This window comes from Rana temporaria, chromosome 2 (genome assembly GCF_905171775.1).
Source record: "Rana temporaria chromosome 2, aRanTem1.1, whole genome shotgun sequence".
Classification (NCBI taxonomy): Eukaryota; Metazoa; Chordata; class Amphibia; order Anura; family Ranidae; genus Rana; species Rana temporaria.
The window spans coordinates 265,835,468-265,850,631 of record NC_053490.1 but is presented as its reverse complement, the minus strand read 5'-3'; the positions used below and the strand labels follow the sequence as shown (position 1 = coordinate 265,850,631).

Sequence of the window (15,164 nt, the reverse complement as noted above, 5' to 3'; positions counted from 1 at the left end):
GGATCACCCCCCCCCCACCGCCATCCTCCCAGCTGCAGGGATCACCCCCCCCCCCACCGCCATCCTCCCAGCTGCAGGGATCACCCCCCCCCCCACCGCCATCCTCCCAGCTGCAGGGATCACCCCCCCCCACCGCCATCCTCCCAGCTGTACGAATCACCCCCCCCCCCCACCGCCACCCTCCCAGCTGTACGAATCACCCCCCCCCCCCCACCGTCATCCTCCCAGCTGTACGAATCACCCCCCCCCCACCGCCATCCTCCCAGCTGTAGGGATCACCCCCCCCACCGCCATCCTCCCAGCTGTACGAATCACCCCTCCCCCCACCGCCATCCTCCCAGCTGTACGAATCACCCCCCCCCCACCGCCATCCTCCCAGCTGCAGGGATCACCCCCCCCACCACCGCCATCCTCCCAGCTGTACGAATCACCCCCCCCCCCACCGCCATCCTCCCAGCTGTACGAATCACCCCCCCCCCACCGCCATCCTCCCAGCTGTACGAATCCCCCCCCCCCCCCCACCGCCATCCTCCCAGCTGTAGGGATCAACCCCCCCCACCGCCATCCTCCCAGCTGTACGAATCACCCCCCACCGCCATCCTCCCAGCTGTAGGGATCACCCCCCCCACCACCACCATCCTCCCAGCTGTAGGGATCACCCACCCCCCACCGCCATCCTCCCAGCTGTACGAATCACCCCCCCCCACCGCCATCCTCCCAGCTGTAGGGATCACCCCCCCCACCGCCATCCTCCCAGCTGTACGAATCACCCCCCCACCACCACCGCCAATCGGGCCAAAGAAGCTGAGTGCGAGTTTACCTATAGCCCTCACACTGGAGACTTGTACACCATCATCATGGCATCCCAGGACGGTGGGTATCAGGTCACGGGAGGGCAGAGCGCATGTGTGTCCCGCTTTGGGGTCACTGGTGGCTTAGGGAGAAGGAGAGGGCCCCTGGGTGTCCGTGGCAGAAGGAGAGGGCACCTGGGTGTTTGGAGGAGGAGAGGGCCCCTGGGTGTCCGTGGGAGAAGGAGAGGGCCCCTGGGTGTCCGTGGGAGAAGGAGAGGGCACCTGGGTGTTTGGAGGAGGAGAGGGCCCCTGGGTGGCCATTTAGTGAAGAAGAGGGCCCCTGGGTGGCCGGGGGAGAAGGAGAGAGAACCTGGGTGGTTGGCAGAGAAGGAGTGGGCCCCTGGCTGTTTGAAGGAGAAGCAGATGGGCCCCAGTGTTGGCCAAAATTGGAAGAGCTGATCCTTGGGTGGTTGGAGGAGGAGAGGGTGCCACCCTTCTCCCCTTAGGACGGGGACAGACACCCTTCTCTCCCCCGGAGGACGGGGACACCCTTCTCTCCCCCAGAGGACGGGGACACCATTCTCTCCCCCGGAGGACGGTAACACCAGTCTCTCCCCAAAGGTAGGGGCAGTGCCGATCCTGACCTAACCGGGGGCCCTAAGCAAAATTTGCTAAGGGGCCCTCTACCTGACCCGTGATGCCGTCACCCATAACTCTTCACCAATCCCCTTGGAGAGCGCCCGACCACATAAGAGGGACAGATCTAGAGTGGTGATAGGGTGACCTGTGGCCCCCAGATTTTTGTATCACCCCACCAGGAGTCAGGACTAGTACCACAGTACGAGTACAGAATGCTCTGCCTGGGGCCCACATCACATACATTAGTGCCTATCCTGACCTCCCTGGGGCCCTAAGCAAAATGACATTAAAGTTAAGAAGCGGGGGGGGGGGGGGGGTGCCGAAAATGACATGTCACATGGTGTCACAAAGATTAAAGTTGAGAAGCGGGGGAGGGGGTGTTCTGCTGTCGGAAATGACATCTTACATTAAAGTGAGAAGCGGGGGCTCTAGTAATTTGGGGGGCCCTCCGCAGCTTTGCGGGGCCCTAAGCGGCTTGCATAGTGAGCCTATGGGGCGGATCGGCCCTGGGTAGGGGACACCATTCTCTCCCCCGGAGGACGGGGACAGACACCCTTCTCACCCCCGGAGGACGAGGACACCATTCTCTCCCTCGGAGGACGGGGACACCCTTCTCTCCCTCGGAGGACGGGGACACCCTTCTCTCCCCCCGAGGACGAGGACACCATTCTCTCCCCCAGAGGACGGGGACACCCTTCTCTCCCCAGAGGACGGGGACACCATTCTCTCCCCCGAGGACGAGGACACCATTCTCTCCCCCGAGGACGAGGACACCCTTCTCTCCCCAGAGGACGAGGACACCCTTCTCTCCCCAGAGGACGAGGACACCCTTCTCTCCCCAGAGGACGAGGACACCCTTCTCTCCCCCGAGGACGGGGACACCATTCTCTCCCCCAGAGGACGGGGACACCATTCTCTCCCCAGAGGACGAGGACACCCTTCTCTCCCCCAGAGGACGGGGACACCATTCTCTCCCCCAAAGGACGGGGACACCATTCTCTCCCCCAAAGGACGGGGACACCATTCTCTCCCCTAAAGGACGGGGACACCATTCTCTCCCCCAGAGGACGGGGACACCATTCTCTCCCCCGAGGACGAGGACACCATTCTCTCCCCCGAGGACGAGGACACCATTCTCTCCCCCGAGGTAGGGGACACCATTCTCTCCCCCCGGAGGACGAGGACACCCTTCTCTCCCCCGGAGGACACCCTTCTCTCCCCCGGAGGACACCATTCTCTCCCCCGAGGACGAGGACACCATTCTCTCTCCTGGAGGACAGGGACACGAGGGCTGGACTGGGACAAAAATATTGCCCTGGACTTCATACACTTTGACAAGTCTCTCCCATGGCGGCCGGCCCCCATGCGCCTCTGTCCCCCTCTCTGCTCCTCTGGTTCTCCCCCTGCTTCTCTGTTCCCCCACATGCTTCTCTATTCCCCCCCCCCATGCTCCTCTTACCCTCATGCTTCTCTGGTCCCCCCTGTGCTCCACTGATACCCCCCCCCCCTGCTTCTCTGTTCCCACACATGCTTCTCTGTTCCTCTCCTGCTCCTCTATCCCCCGTCCCTCATGATGCTCTGTTTCCCCGCAGCGCTCACCTCTTCTCCTTGTCCAGCCCTGGTGTCCTCGTCCTCCGTGGGAGAGAATGGTGTCCTCGTCCTCCAGGGGAGAGAAAGGTGTCCTCGTCCTCCGGGGGAGAGAACGGTGTCCCCGTCCTCCGGGGGAGAGAATGGTGTCCCCGTCCTCCGGGGGAGAGAATGGTGTCCCCGTCCTCCGGGGGAGAGAACGGTGTCCCCGTCCTCCGGGAGAGAGAATGGTGTCCCCGTCCTCCGGGGGAGAGAATGGTGTCCCCGTCCTCCGGGGTGAGAATGGTGTCCCCGTCCTCCGGGGTGAGAATGGTGTCCCCGTCCTCCGGGGGAGAGAAGGGTGTCCCCGTCCTCCAGGGGAGAGAATGGTGTCCCCGTCCTACGGGGGAGAGAAGGGTGTCCCCGTCCTCCGGGGGAGAGAATGGTGTCCCAGTCCTCCGGGGGAGAGAATGGTGTCCCCGTCCTCCGGGGGAGAGAATGGTGTCCCCGTCCTCCGGGGGAGAGAAGGGTGTCCCCGTCCTCCGGGGGAGAGAATGGTGTCCCCGTCCTCCGGGGGAGAGAAGGGTGTCCCCGTCCTCCGGGGGAGAGAATGGTGTCCCCGTCCTCCGGGGGAGAGAATGGTGTCCCCGTCCTCCGGGGGAGATAGGGGTGCCCTCTCCTTCTGCCACGGACACCCAGGGGCCCTCTCCTTCTCCCTAAGCCACCAGTGACCCCAAAGCGGGACACACATGCGCTCTGCCCTCCCGTGACCTGATACCCACCGTCCTGGGATGCCATGATGATGGTGTACAAGTCTCCAGTGTGAGGGCTATAGGTAAACTCACACTCAGCTTCTTTGGCCCGATTGGAGGAAAAGCAGCGGAGGCGATCCAGACCCCAGCACTTGACAGAGATCAAAGACCAGTGGTGGCCCCTGCATGGTTGCATGGTGGGCCCGTCACCTCTGCCGTGAAGCACGTGATAAGAGCCAGAAGCTATTTTCACACTAAAGTTCCTCCTTGCCAATCAGCAGGCAGGTCAGTAAAACCTGTCTCCCGATTGGCCAAAGCTTTAGGCGATCCTATTGGATGCCTAACGCATTGGCGGAAAAGGAGACATGACGGAGGAAGCCTGAGGAGCCAAGCGGACACAGGAGCCACAGCCGCCGCTACAGAAGAAGAAGGAAGTGACGCGTATGACGGGTACAAGTGACTGCATATAGTGGGCACAATGGCTGCGTATGATGGGCACACGTGGCTGCATATAGTGGGCACAATGGCTGCGTATGATGGGCACAAGTGGCTGCAAATAGTGGGCACACTGGCTGCGTATGACGGGCACAAGTGGCTGCAAATAGTGGGCACACTGGCTGCGTATGACGGGCACAAGTGGCTGCAAATAGTGGGCACACTGGCTGCGTATGACGGGCACAAGTGACCTACCCCAGTCTAGGATATTCACGGACCAAAGAAAAAGCAGCTGCGCATGCGCCGTGGATCCGCAATCAGCTGTGCTCCTGGCATACGAGCACCGGGGGGGGTGATTCGTACAGCTGGGAGGATGGCGGTGGGGGGGGGGGTGATTCGCACAGCTGGGAGGGTGGTGGTGGGGGGGGGGTGATTCGTACAGCTGGGAGGATGGCGGTGGGGGGGGGATGATTCGTACAGCTGGGAGGATGGCGGTGGGGGGGGGATGATTCGTACAGCTGGGAGGATGGTGGTGGGGGGGGGGGGGTGATTCGTACAGCTGGGAGGATGGTGGTGGGGGGGGGGGTGATTCGCACAGCTGGGAGGATGGTGGTGGGGGGGGGGTGATTCGTACAGCTGGGAGGATGGCGGTGGGGGGGGGATGATTCATACAGCTGGGAGGATGGCGGTGGGGGGGGGGTGATTCCTACAGCTGGGAGGATGGTGGTGGTGGGGGGGGTGATTCGCACAGCTGGGAGGATGGTGGTGGGGGGGGGGGTGATTCGTACAGCTGGGAGGATGGCGGTGGGGGGGGTGATCCCTGCAGCTGGGAGGATGGCGGTGGGGGGGGGGATGATTTGTACAGCTGGGAGGATGGCGGTGGGGGGGGGGTGATTCGTACAGCTGGGAGGATGGTGGTGGGGGGGGGTGATTCGCACAGCTGGGAGGATGGCGGTGGGGGGGGGGGGTGATTCGCACAGCTGGGAGGATGGTGGTGGGGGGGGGGTGATTCGTACAGCTGGGAGGATGGCGGTGGGGGGGGGATGATTCGTACAGCTGGGAGGATGGCGGTGGGGGGGGGATGATTCGTACAGCTGGGAGGATGGTGGTGGGGGGGGGGGGTGATTCGTACAGCTGGGAGGATGGTGGTGGGGGGGGGGGGGTGATTCGCACAGCTGGGAGGATGGTGGTGGGGGGGGGTGATTCGTGCAGCTGGGAGGATGGCGGTGGGGGGGGGATGATTCATACAGCTGGGAGGATGGCGGTGGGGGGGGGGTGATTCCTACAGCTGGGAGGATGGTGGTGGTGGGGGGGGTGATTCGCACAGCTGGGAGGATGGTGGTGGGGGGGGGTGATTCGTACAGCTGGGAGGATGGCGGTGGGGGGGGGGTGATCCCTGCAGCTGGGAGGATGGCGGTGGGGGGGGGGATGATTTGTACAGCTGGGAGGATGGCGGTGGGGGGGGGGGTGATTCGTACAGCTGGGAGGATGGTGGTGGGGGGGGGTGATTCGCACAGCTGGGAGGATGGTGGTGGGGGGGGTGATTCGCACAGCTGGGAGGATGGCGGTGGGGGGGGGGGGGTGATTCGTACAGCTGGGAGGATGGCGGTGGGGGGTGATCCCTGCAGCTGGGAGGATGGCGGTGGGGGGGGGGGGGGATCCCTGCAGCTGGGGGGAGGGCGGGGGGGGGGGGGGGTGATCCCTGCAGCTGGGAGGATGGCGGTGGGGGGGGGGTGATCCCTGCAGCTGGGAGGATGGCGGTGGGGGGGGGGGGGTGATCCCTGCAGCTGGGAGGATGGCGGTGGGGGGGGGTGATCCCTGCAGCTGGGAGGATGGCGGTGGGGGGGGGGTGATCCCTGCAGCTGGGAGGATGGCGGTGGGGGGGGGGGGGGGATCCCTGCAGCTGGGGGGATGGCGGGGGGGGGGGGGGGGGGTGATCCCTGCAGCTGGGAGGATGGCGGTGGGGGGGGGGGTGATCCCTGCAGCTGGGAGGATGGCGGTGGGGGGGGTGATTCGTACAGCTGGGAGGATGGCGGTGGGGGGGGGGGTGATCCCTGCAGCTGGGAGGATGGCGGTGGGGGGGGGGGGTGATCCCTGCAGCTGGGAGGATGGCGGTGGGGGGGGTGATTCGTACAGCTGGGAGGATGGCGGTGGGGGGGGGGGTGATCCCTGCATCTGGGAGGATGGCGGTGGGGGGGGTGATTCGTACAGCTGGGAGGATGGCGGTGGGGGGGGGGGGGTGATCCCTGCAGCTGGGAGGATGGCGGGGGGGGGGGGGGGGTGATCCCTGCAGCTGGGAGGATGGCGGTGGGGGGGGTGATCCCTGCAGCTGGGAGGATGGCGGTGGGGGGGGGGGGGGTGATTCGTACAGCTGGGAGGATGGCGGTGGGGGGGGGGGGTGAGGATGGTCCCGTGTACATGGAGCCTAAAAAAATACAGAAGAGCGGAACTTTACTTTTTGGGTAACATTTCACTTCAAAGTTAATCAAACCTAAAGTTCCACCTTAAACTTTCCCATTGAAATGAGGAATAAAATGGAAATGTGTTTGTTGGTATTCAGAAGCTCTCCTCCTACATACACATTTTCTTCACAGTCTTTATTGCGCACACCAAAACAATGTGACATTTTATTATACATGGGGGATGCTTTAAAAGCCAGAGAGTCTATGTTTTTACGGACCTCAATAAGCCTCTGCTTTGGGGGCGGGGCTGGAGGCGGGGCTGTGTCACCGTTTGCTCCCTATCACAGAATGCAGCCTAATGTATCTGCATGTCTCTTTCTCCTCCGTCTCCCCCCCCGCTCTTTGTAGGTTTCTCATTGGATCTGTATGTTCTGTCCCGCCCCCCGCTCTGTGTATGCCTCCTCGTTATGGTTCCTCGTCACTTCCGTGACAAATTGTGATGGGTTCACTGAGGGGTAGTGTCGTGAATACCCTGAAACGCATCACATTTGGCATTGGAACGCATTGCGCATGCGTAGTTCGCTGCCACGTGACTTAGGCTGCATTCTGTGATAGGGAGCAAACGGTGACACTACACCGGTGTTCTATCTTAGAGCACGTGACCAGCCCTCTCTAGCCTGTTGCCGGTGTTCTATCTCAGAGCACGTGACCAGCCCTCTCTAGCCTGTTGCCGGTGTTCTATCTCAGAGCACGTGACCAGCCCTCTCTGTGATCCTCCTCTCGCTCTGCCGTAGTGCGCGGTGACGTAACGCCAGCGCTGCGCTCACGTTGAGTGATGAGGGCGACATAGAGACTGTAGATGTCCGCCTATGACAATAAATAAGAGCGGGGCTCCTGGGTGACACATCCCGGGGAGGGACAGCGGCTTAAGCCTGGAGTGTGAGGGGACTGCGGTGAGCACACAGCATTACACTGGGCGCTTGTCACGGCCGCTCGGTGCTGGCGGAGCTTCCCGGGCCGTAAAGCGGGGGAGGCAGTGTATACTGTTCAGGGGGGTCGGCAGAACATGGCGGCCGTGGAGCTGGAGTGGATACCGGAGACCCTGTATAACACAGCTATCTCCGCAGTGGTGGATAACTACAGCCGAGCCCGCAAAGACATCCGCAGCCTGCCGGAGAACATCCAGTTCGATGTGTACTACAAGGTAAGAGGAGTGTGTGTGTGTGATGAGGTCATAGAGAGGTGTCAGCTGGAGTGTCTGACACTACTTCACACTTGTCTATCCTACATGGATACACTTGCTGATCATTTCTAGCCAATCACTAACCTCTCCTGGAAGCTTTCACTTCCCAAAGTGCAACTGAAAGCACTAGAGAACTCTGCTTTATTTTTTTAGGGGCACCCAGGAGGGTTATGCCATGATCGTGCCATGCATTATAGCAGCCTTGCTTGCCAAGGAAGCCCTCCAATGCTGTGCTGTCACCTATCTGCCAGGTCTTAGGTACTTCCATCTTCTCCAGGTCTTCCCTCTGGGTTCTCTTCAGTCACTTTACAGTCCAACTCTGTGCAAGAGACGTTTTCACATGCAGTGAGGCAGTTCCTGCTCATTTTTGTCACATACTCACCTGATCCTCCTGTGAGTGGTCCCCTGCCCCCACAGTCCAGGTGAATTGTCCCTGATGTCCTTTGCTTCCAGAGCAGCAGTATGGGTGTGATGACATTCGGAACAGTCCACATGCAGGGGGCAACAGAGGAGCCACAAGGGACTGTTTTTTGTGCAGGGTCTATTAGGTAAGTATCTCTCTGATTTCCCTAGACCAGGGATAGGCAGTGTTGGCCCTCCAGCTGTTTTGAAACTACAAGACCCTGGCAATCACAGGCACCACAAAATAAACATGAGATTTTTAGTTTCACCACAGCTGGAGGGCCAAGATTGCCTACCCCCTGCCCTAGACAAAAATGAGCAGGTATCCGAGTGAGGGGCAAATAGTACAGGAGGCACAGGGATCTGTCTTGTGCTGGGAGGATTAGATGAGTATATCCTCACACTCCAATCCCCTTAACACAAAAACTAGTAGTTGACTTGTGCCCTGCGGGCTTAGTCCTGCTGCATTGGAAAACTCCCGGTTTGAAGATATCTTCAACATTTTTTGAATCCACAGCTTTCATTAACTGCTTTCTTCCCGCAGGATGACTATACCCGTCCTGTCTTTGAAGAGGAATACTGTTGCTATGGTGGCAGCTAGCTACCTTAACCTGGTATTCTCTTCAAGAGCCGGCGGGTCTCTTTCCGATAAAAGTGGTCTCTGCGCCGGATTCGCTGCAAGATCACTTTAATCGGCGGCAGAAGAGGGGGCCCCCTCCCGCTGCTTACCGTGGCCGTCGGTAACGCCGGAGGCAATCCATGCCTGACATGGAGACGAGTGAGGGGAACATGGCCCCTACCCATCTCCAAGTCATTGCAGGGCGGAAGCATTTTAGTGTAAATATGAGATCTGAGGTCTTCTTGACCCCAGATCTCATATTTAAGAGGACCTGTCATGTTTTTTCTATTACAAGGGATCTTTACTTCCTTGTAATAGCAATAAAAGTGAATTTTTTTTTTTTTTTTTTAAACGCACTCCGTCCCGACGAGCTCGCATGTAGAAGCGAACACATGCGTGAGTAGCGCCTGCATATGAAAACGGTGTTCAAACCACATATCTGAGGTATCGCCGCGATCAGTGGAGAGCAATAATTCTAGCCCTAGACCGCCTCTGTAACTCAAAACATGCAACCTGTAGAAATTTTTTTTTTTTTTTTTTTAAACGTCGCCTATGGAGATTTTAAAGGGTAACAGTTTGTTGCCATTCCACGAGCGGACGCAATTTTGAAGAGTGACATGTTGGATATCAATTTACTCGTCGTAACATTATCTTTCACAATGTAAAAAAAAAAAGACATAGATTTTGTTTTTTTTTCTTTATGTAATTAAAAAAAATGCATAACCCAATTTTTATGTAAAATAAAAAAGATGTTGCGCTGTGTAGATGTCAAACATGTCGCACTTTAAAATTGCATGTAGCCTTGCAACAAACTATGTACATTTTCTAGGTGATGCTTTAAAAGCCTTTACAGGTTTCCATTTCAGGTTAAGGCTGGGTTCACACTACTACACTACTTTCATCCTACTTTGCTCTGTGTTCAATGTTTCCCTATGAGAGCGTCTTGTAGCGTCCTACACAAGTCGGTCCGACTTTGAAAATGCTCCCTGTACTACTTTTGGTCCTACATTGATCCTACTTCAGGCCCATTGAATATCATTGAAGTCGGACCAAAGTAGTATCCTGTTCATGAAAGTAGGATGGATGTAGGACCAATGTAGGATAAATGTAGGACCAATGTAGCAGAGCAAAGTAGGATGAAAGTGGTGTAGTAGTGTGAACCCAGCCTTACACAGGAGGTCTGGTGCTAGAATTGCTGCCCAAGATCCGATGTTTGCGGTGATGTCTCACATGTGGAGGATGATCGCCAGGTGCATGCTGCAACGTTTGCCTTTGCACAGGCACTAATTTAATTTTTACATCACTTATTGCTGTCACAAGAAATGTAAACATCCTTGTGACCAAAATAGGCATGTGACAGGTACTCCTTTATGGATTGATCTGGAGTCTAGAAGACCCCAGATTCCTCCTCCTACCCTTAAATGTATTCAAAACACTAAGATTGGTGTCTTTTGAATGCATTTTTATTTTAAGTTTTATAGAACACATACATTCGAGAAATGACCCGGCACAACACCGAACCAGTCATATGGCCAACATTTACAAGAACAGTAAAACCTTGGTTTGCAAGCATAATTTGTTCCAGAAACATGCTTGTATTTCAAAGCACTTGTATATCAAAGCATTTTTTTTCCAGGGTATAAAAGAGAAGAGAGGCACCTCCTAAGTGTAGCAATAAGTTGCTAAATGTTGTACCTTCATTAAATGTAACCAAATTGCTACACTTGGAGGCTCCTCTCTTCTTTTTTTTTATACTCAGTTGTGACATGACTCTACTCTTATATCAAGACATCGCTTGTATATCAAGGCAAAATTTATTAAAACATTTTGCTTGTCTTGCAAAACGCTCTCAAACCAAGGTTTTACTGTACATCAAAGTTTCAGACTAGCCAACAGTTGTGCTAACTAAACCATTCGGGTAACATTTGTCATAGCTGTCAATCACCCCATAACATCTGGGTAAATCTGAGGTGATGTCAGTTCATCGCTTCTGGGTTTCCATAGTTGCGAGCTGATCAAAGCCAATCCGAGCTTTGTTTGCCTCTCGGACCAACCGGCAGACACGCCTGAGAAAGCTGCTAGTTGGCAGCTAGGATTGCGTTTACGAGAGCCGAACGCGGGCTCTAAACAAACCAGTACCAGGATAATGCCAGGCATCCTCCTGGTATAACCACCTGAAGTCCAGTGACATATCACTAGTCCAGAAGATGACTAAAGGCAATTTTTAGCAGAGCTAAATACAGTGTGTGCAAAATCAACATATTTAATACAAAAATACTTGTGCAATGTTAAATGCAACTTTTTTCACATGTGCCATCAGATGCCCTCTTGAAGATTTATTTACACTTTTAAACACCATCTTGTAAAACAGTAGAAGAAAGCTTGAAAGATTTTTTTTTATTTTTTTTTTTCATAATTGAGGGCATCTGATGTTGCATGTGAAGCACGTCTTTGCATTTAGTTAACAATGCACCATTGTTGTATTATTGTATATGTTCAGTTTGCACGAGTTTTGACTTTATTATTGTATATGTGAGTGAAACGCATATTGGTGCTAGCTGCTTAGTGTTTGTAGGGATAGTCTGTGCGGAGATATGTTTTTGGGTTTTAGTGCATTTTTAACATGCTACACTGGCATTCCCCATGGATGAAAACGGCATCAGTGTGGGACCTGGGTGGTAAGGTATACCCCACTTTAAGTACACGGTAGGGTTTATTTACTAAAGCTGGAAAGCGCAAAATCAGTCTCGCTTCTGCATAGAAACCAATGAGCTTCCAGGTTTTATTACCAGGCTTAATTGAACAAACTGGGGGTTAGAAGCTCATTGGTTTCTATGCAGAAGTGAGCCTGATTTTGCACTTTACAGCTTTAGTAAATCAACCCCATTGTGTACTTAAAAGTGGGGTATGCCTGTATTGTACAGCTGGTAGGATGCTTTTGAGGGAGGTGTGGGAACATTTATAGTGTTTTTTTTTTTTGCCTGTAGTTGGGCTTTAAAATTGTTTTCTTTTCCTTTTTTTTTTTTTTGCTAAAGTAGGTAAGAGTAATATACATGTCAGCCAAGTAGAAGAAAAGGCTAAATTGCAAAATTACAAACCTAACTTTCAATTTTTATTCATCTATATTTTCTAATAAATTTCAATCTAAAAACTTTTATTTTAGTGTGTGTTTTTTTTTTTTCTTTATTTTATTACTGCATAGCTCCAGCTCTCACTCAGTCCAGTGCTGTTGGTGGGTTTGATCGCTCTTTCTGCTGACAACCTCTAGTGGATATTGGAGGAAGGCATCACTGTTCGTTGTGGTTTAGCTCATTTATCGGCCCTCCAAAATTATAAAGTCTTTACATTGCAACATTTTAGGAAAAATGTATGTGGTGGCAATGGGCAGACAACATTTTAGCCCTGGTTCACACTGGGTACGATTTGAGATGCCATTTGACATGTCAAATCGCATCTCAAATCGGCGGCAATTGTCGGCAATGGCACTGTCCTAATCAGTGCGACGCTGCATCTGCGATTTCAAAAAGTAGTTCCTGTACTACTTTTTGCGAAATCGCGGTAAAATCGCGCATTTTACCGCGATTTTGAATTCGCAGCAGTGTGAACCTAGGCTCAAAGTTGGATTATAGTGTAGCCCAGCCATTCTCAACCTGTGTTCCTCCAGAGGTTGCTAGGGGTACCTTGAGTTGTGGCCGGTTGACCTCCCATTTGATGATGCCTGCATATTTCCAGGACTAACAACATTTGGCCAAGCCAATGACATGACGCCAATTTTTTTTTTTTTTTTTCTTTTAGCTGTCTGTAAAAGTTGCATTATTCCTACTGATCATTAATGTAAGGCAGGGTTTGACAAATTTGCTTGGAATCTAGGAGCCAGCTAAAAAAGTTAGGAGCCAGAAAACGCACCCCGACGAGCTCGCACGCAAAAGCGAACACATGCGTGAGTAGCGCCTGCATATGTAAACTGTATTCAAACCACACATGTGAGGTATCGCCGTGATCGTTAAAGCGAGCGCAATAATTCTAGCTCTAGACCTCCTCTGCAACTCAACACATGCAACCTGTATAATTTTTTAAACGTCGCCTATGGAGACTCTAAAGGGTAAAAGTTTGTCGGCATTCCACGAGCGGACGCTATTTTGAAGCGTGACATGTTGGGTGTCAATTTACTCGGCATAACATTCTCTTTCACAATATAAAAAAAAAATTGGGATAACTTTACTGTCTTACACTTTTTTTAAACAAAAATTTTTTTTTTTTTCCCAAATAAAGTGCGCTTGTAAGACCGCTGCGCAAATGCGGCGTGACAGAAAGTATTGCAACGATCACCATTTTATTCTCTAGGGTGTTAGAATAAATAATATATATAATGTTTGGGGGTTCTAATTAGAGGGCAGAAGATGGCAGTGAAAATGTACACATTAGAACTGGTTTTACTTGTAATGCCAACGCCCACCACCAGATCACAGAAGGAAGCTTGGGACTTCACAAGGCCACAAAGCCGCTGCCTCAATTACCGGCGGGCACCAGGTCACAATTTCTTGTCGCAATTGCGACCTGGCGCCTGGATTTTGTCGAGCCCTGATGTAAGGGGCCAATTAGTCGGCTATAGTAAGTTTCTGAGACCTGGATTTTATTTTTTTTGGGTTCCTCTGTGCTAAAAAGGTTGAGAGGCTAGTTTAGACTCTCCTTCTAGTTTATTGTCCTATCCTTAAACAAACATGTTATACTTGCCTGCTCTGTGCAAAACCATTGGCTAAGGCAGGAGCCATTAGCTCTCGCTGCTGTCAATCACAGCCAGGGAGCCAATGAAGAGAGAGGGAGCTGGGCTGAGCCACAGCTCTGTGTGTGTTAATGGATATGTAGAGCAGCGGCTTGGGAGCGGGCCTGTTTGGGTGCCCCATTGCAAGCTGCTGCTGGTGAGGAACCTAAGAGGAGGATTGGGACAGTTCTGTGCAAAACCCTTACAGAGCAGGTAAGTAATACATGTTTGTTTTTAAGAAACAAAAAAAAAGCCTTTAATATCACTTTAAATCTGCCATCAACTATAGTGTAGGAACCTGTCGAGGCTGACGATACAAGAATCAATCTGATTGTTCAGTTCCCTGTCTAAATTGGTGCTAACTGAATCATTTGGTTAGCGTTGTCTTCTAATTACATAGTTCTGTTAACTTTAAAGGAGATTGTACAATCAGTTGACTGTTTTGAGGTGGGGGGGGGGGGGAGGAGAGATGTCCCCTCCCACTGCTTGTTATAACAGCTGAGCTGTGACAGCTGAATGCGGAAAACAATTGTGAAATAAACTGCATCTATACCAGGCCCTTTGGGTCCAGCATGGATTTCGAGGCAACAATCCCACGCCAAAATAAAAATGGTGTGGGGGTTATCCCCAATATCCATACCAGACCCTTATCCGAGCATGCAGGTCAGGAAAAGGGGGGGACATACCAGGGAACCATATCGGCCACATGCCCTCAACATGAGGGGGGTGGGTCCTTTGGGGCAGGGGGGCTTTGCACCCCAAAGCGCCTTGCACCCATGTTGATATAACTAGTTAATGGTGCGGAACGCGACGGCTGTACATCCCCCCCCCCCCCTATTTGTTGCTGTGATTTGTAGTTCTTATTTATCCTTTTTACAATAGACAACCATCAAGGTTTTTTGGAGTGCGGCTGTCCATATATTTGTTCTACCGTCGGGCCTCTGGATGATGTCATCCGATGGCCACGCCCCCATTGTTGTCTAAGAAATGCTTGACATTGGCGCTGACAGATCAACGGGACGCGGCGACAGAGGAAGAACACCGGCGACAGGAGGAAAAGCCTGGAGGAGGAACATGTGGGTGAAGATGCAGGAAGACCCGAGAAAAGTGGGGATGATGGTGTGTGTTTTTTTTTTTTTAAGACTTGTTAGTGTGTGTGTGGCTTGTTTTGTTGTGTAGGGGAACCCCATACCTCATTCACAGGTATGTTAATCGACTGCCGCACGACTTTTTACGTCAACGGAATGGCCGTGTGGTCGCCCTTTTGTGAGCTCTGTGCCCACGGGACCCGCGGACTCTATGTTCGCCAGTGTCCCGCGATCGGATCACAAAGCTGAAGAACAGGGAGATGTCGGTGTAAACACATCTCCCCGTTCTTCCTAGTGACATGTCACTGATCGCTGTTACTGTCATCAGAAACAGTGATCAGTGAAGTCACGGCAAGCCACGCCCCATAACAGTTAAAAGCACTCCCTAGGTTGCACTTGACCCCTACAGGTTAACCCCTTCACTGCCAGTGTCATTTTTACAGTAATCTGTGCATTTTTATAGCA

General features: G+C 53.4%; 1 protein-coding gene across 1 annotated transcript in view; it reads left to right on the top strand.

Moving 5' to 3' along the window:
* The first annotated feature begins 7,379 nt into the window (after positions 1 to 7,379).
* The window catches only part of APPBP2 (amyloid beta precursor protein binding protein 2), an 86,061-nt gene continuing 78,276 nt past the window's right edge, over positions 7,380 to 15,164 (top strand). Inside the window, exon 1 of the mRNA XM_040336912.1 lies at positions 7,380 to 7,789. Coding sequence (XP_040192846.1) covers positions 7,652 to 7,789 — 138 coding nt within the window. The 5' untranslated portion in view covers positions 7,380 to 7,651. The remainder of the gene's footprint in view (positions 7,790 to 15,164) is intronic.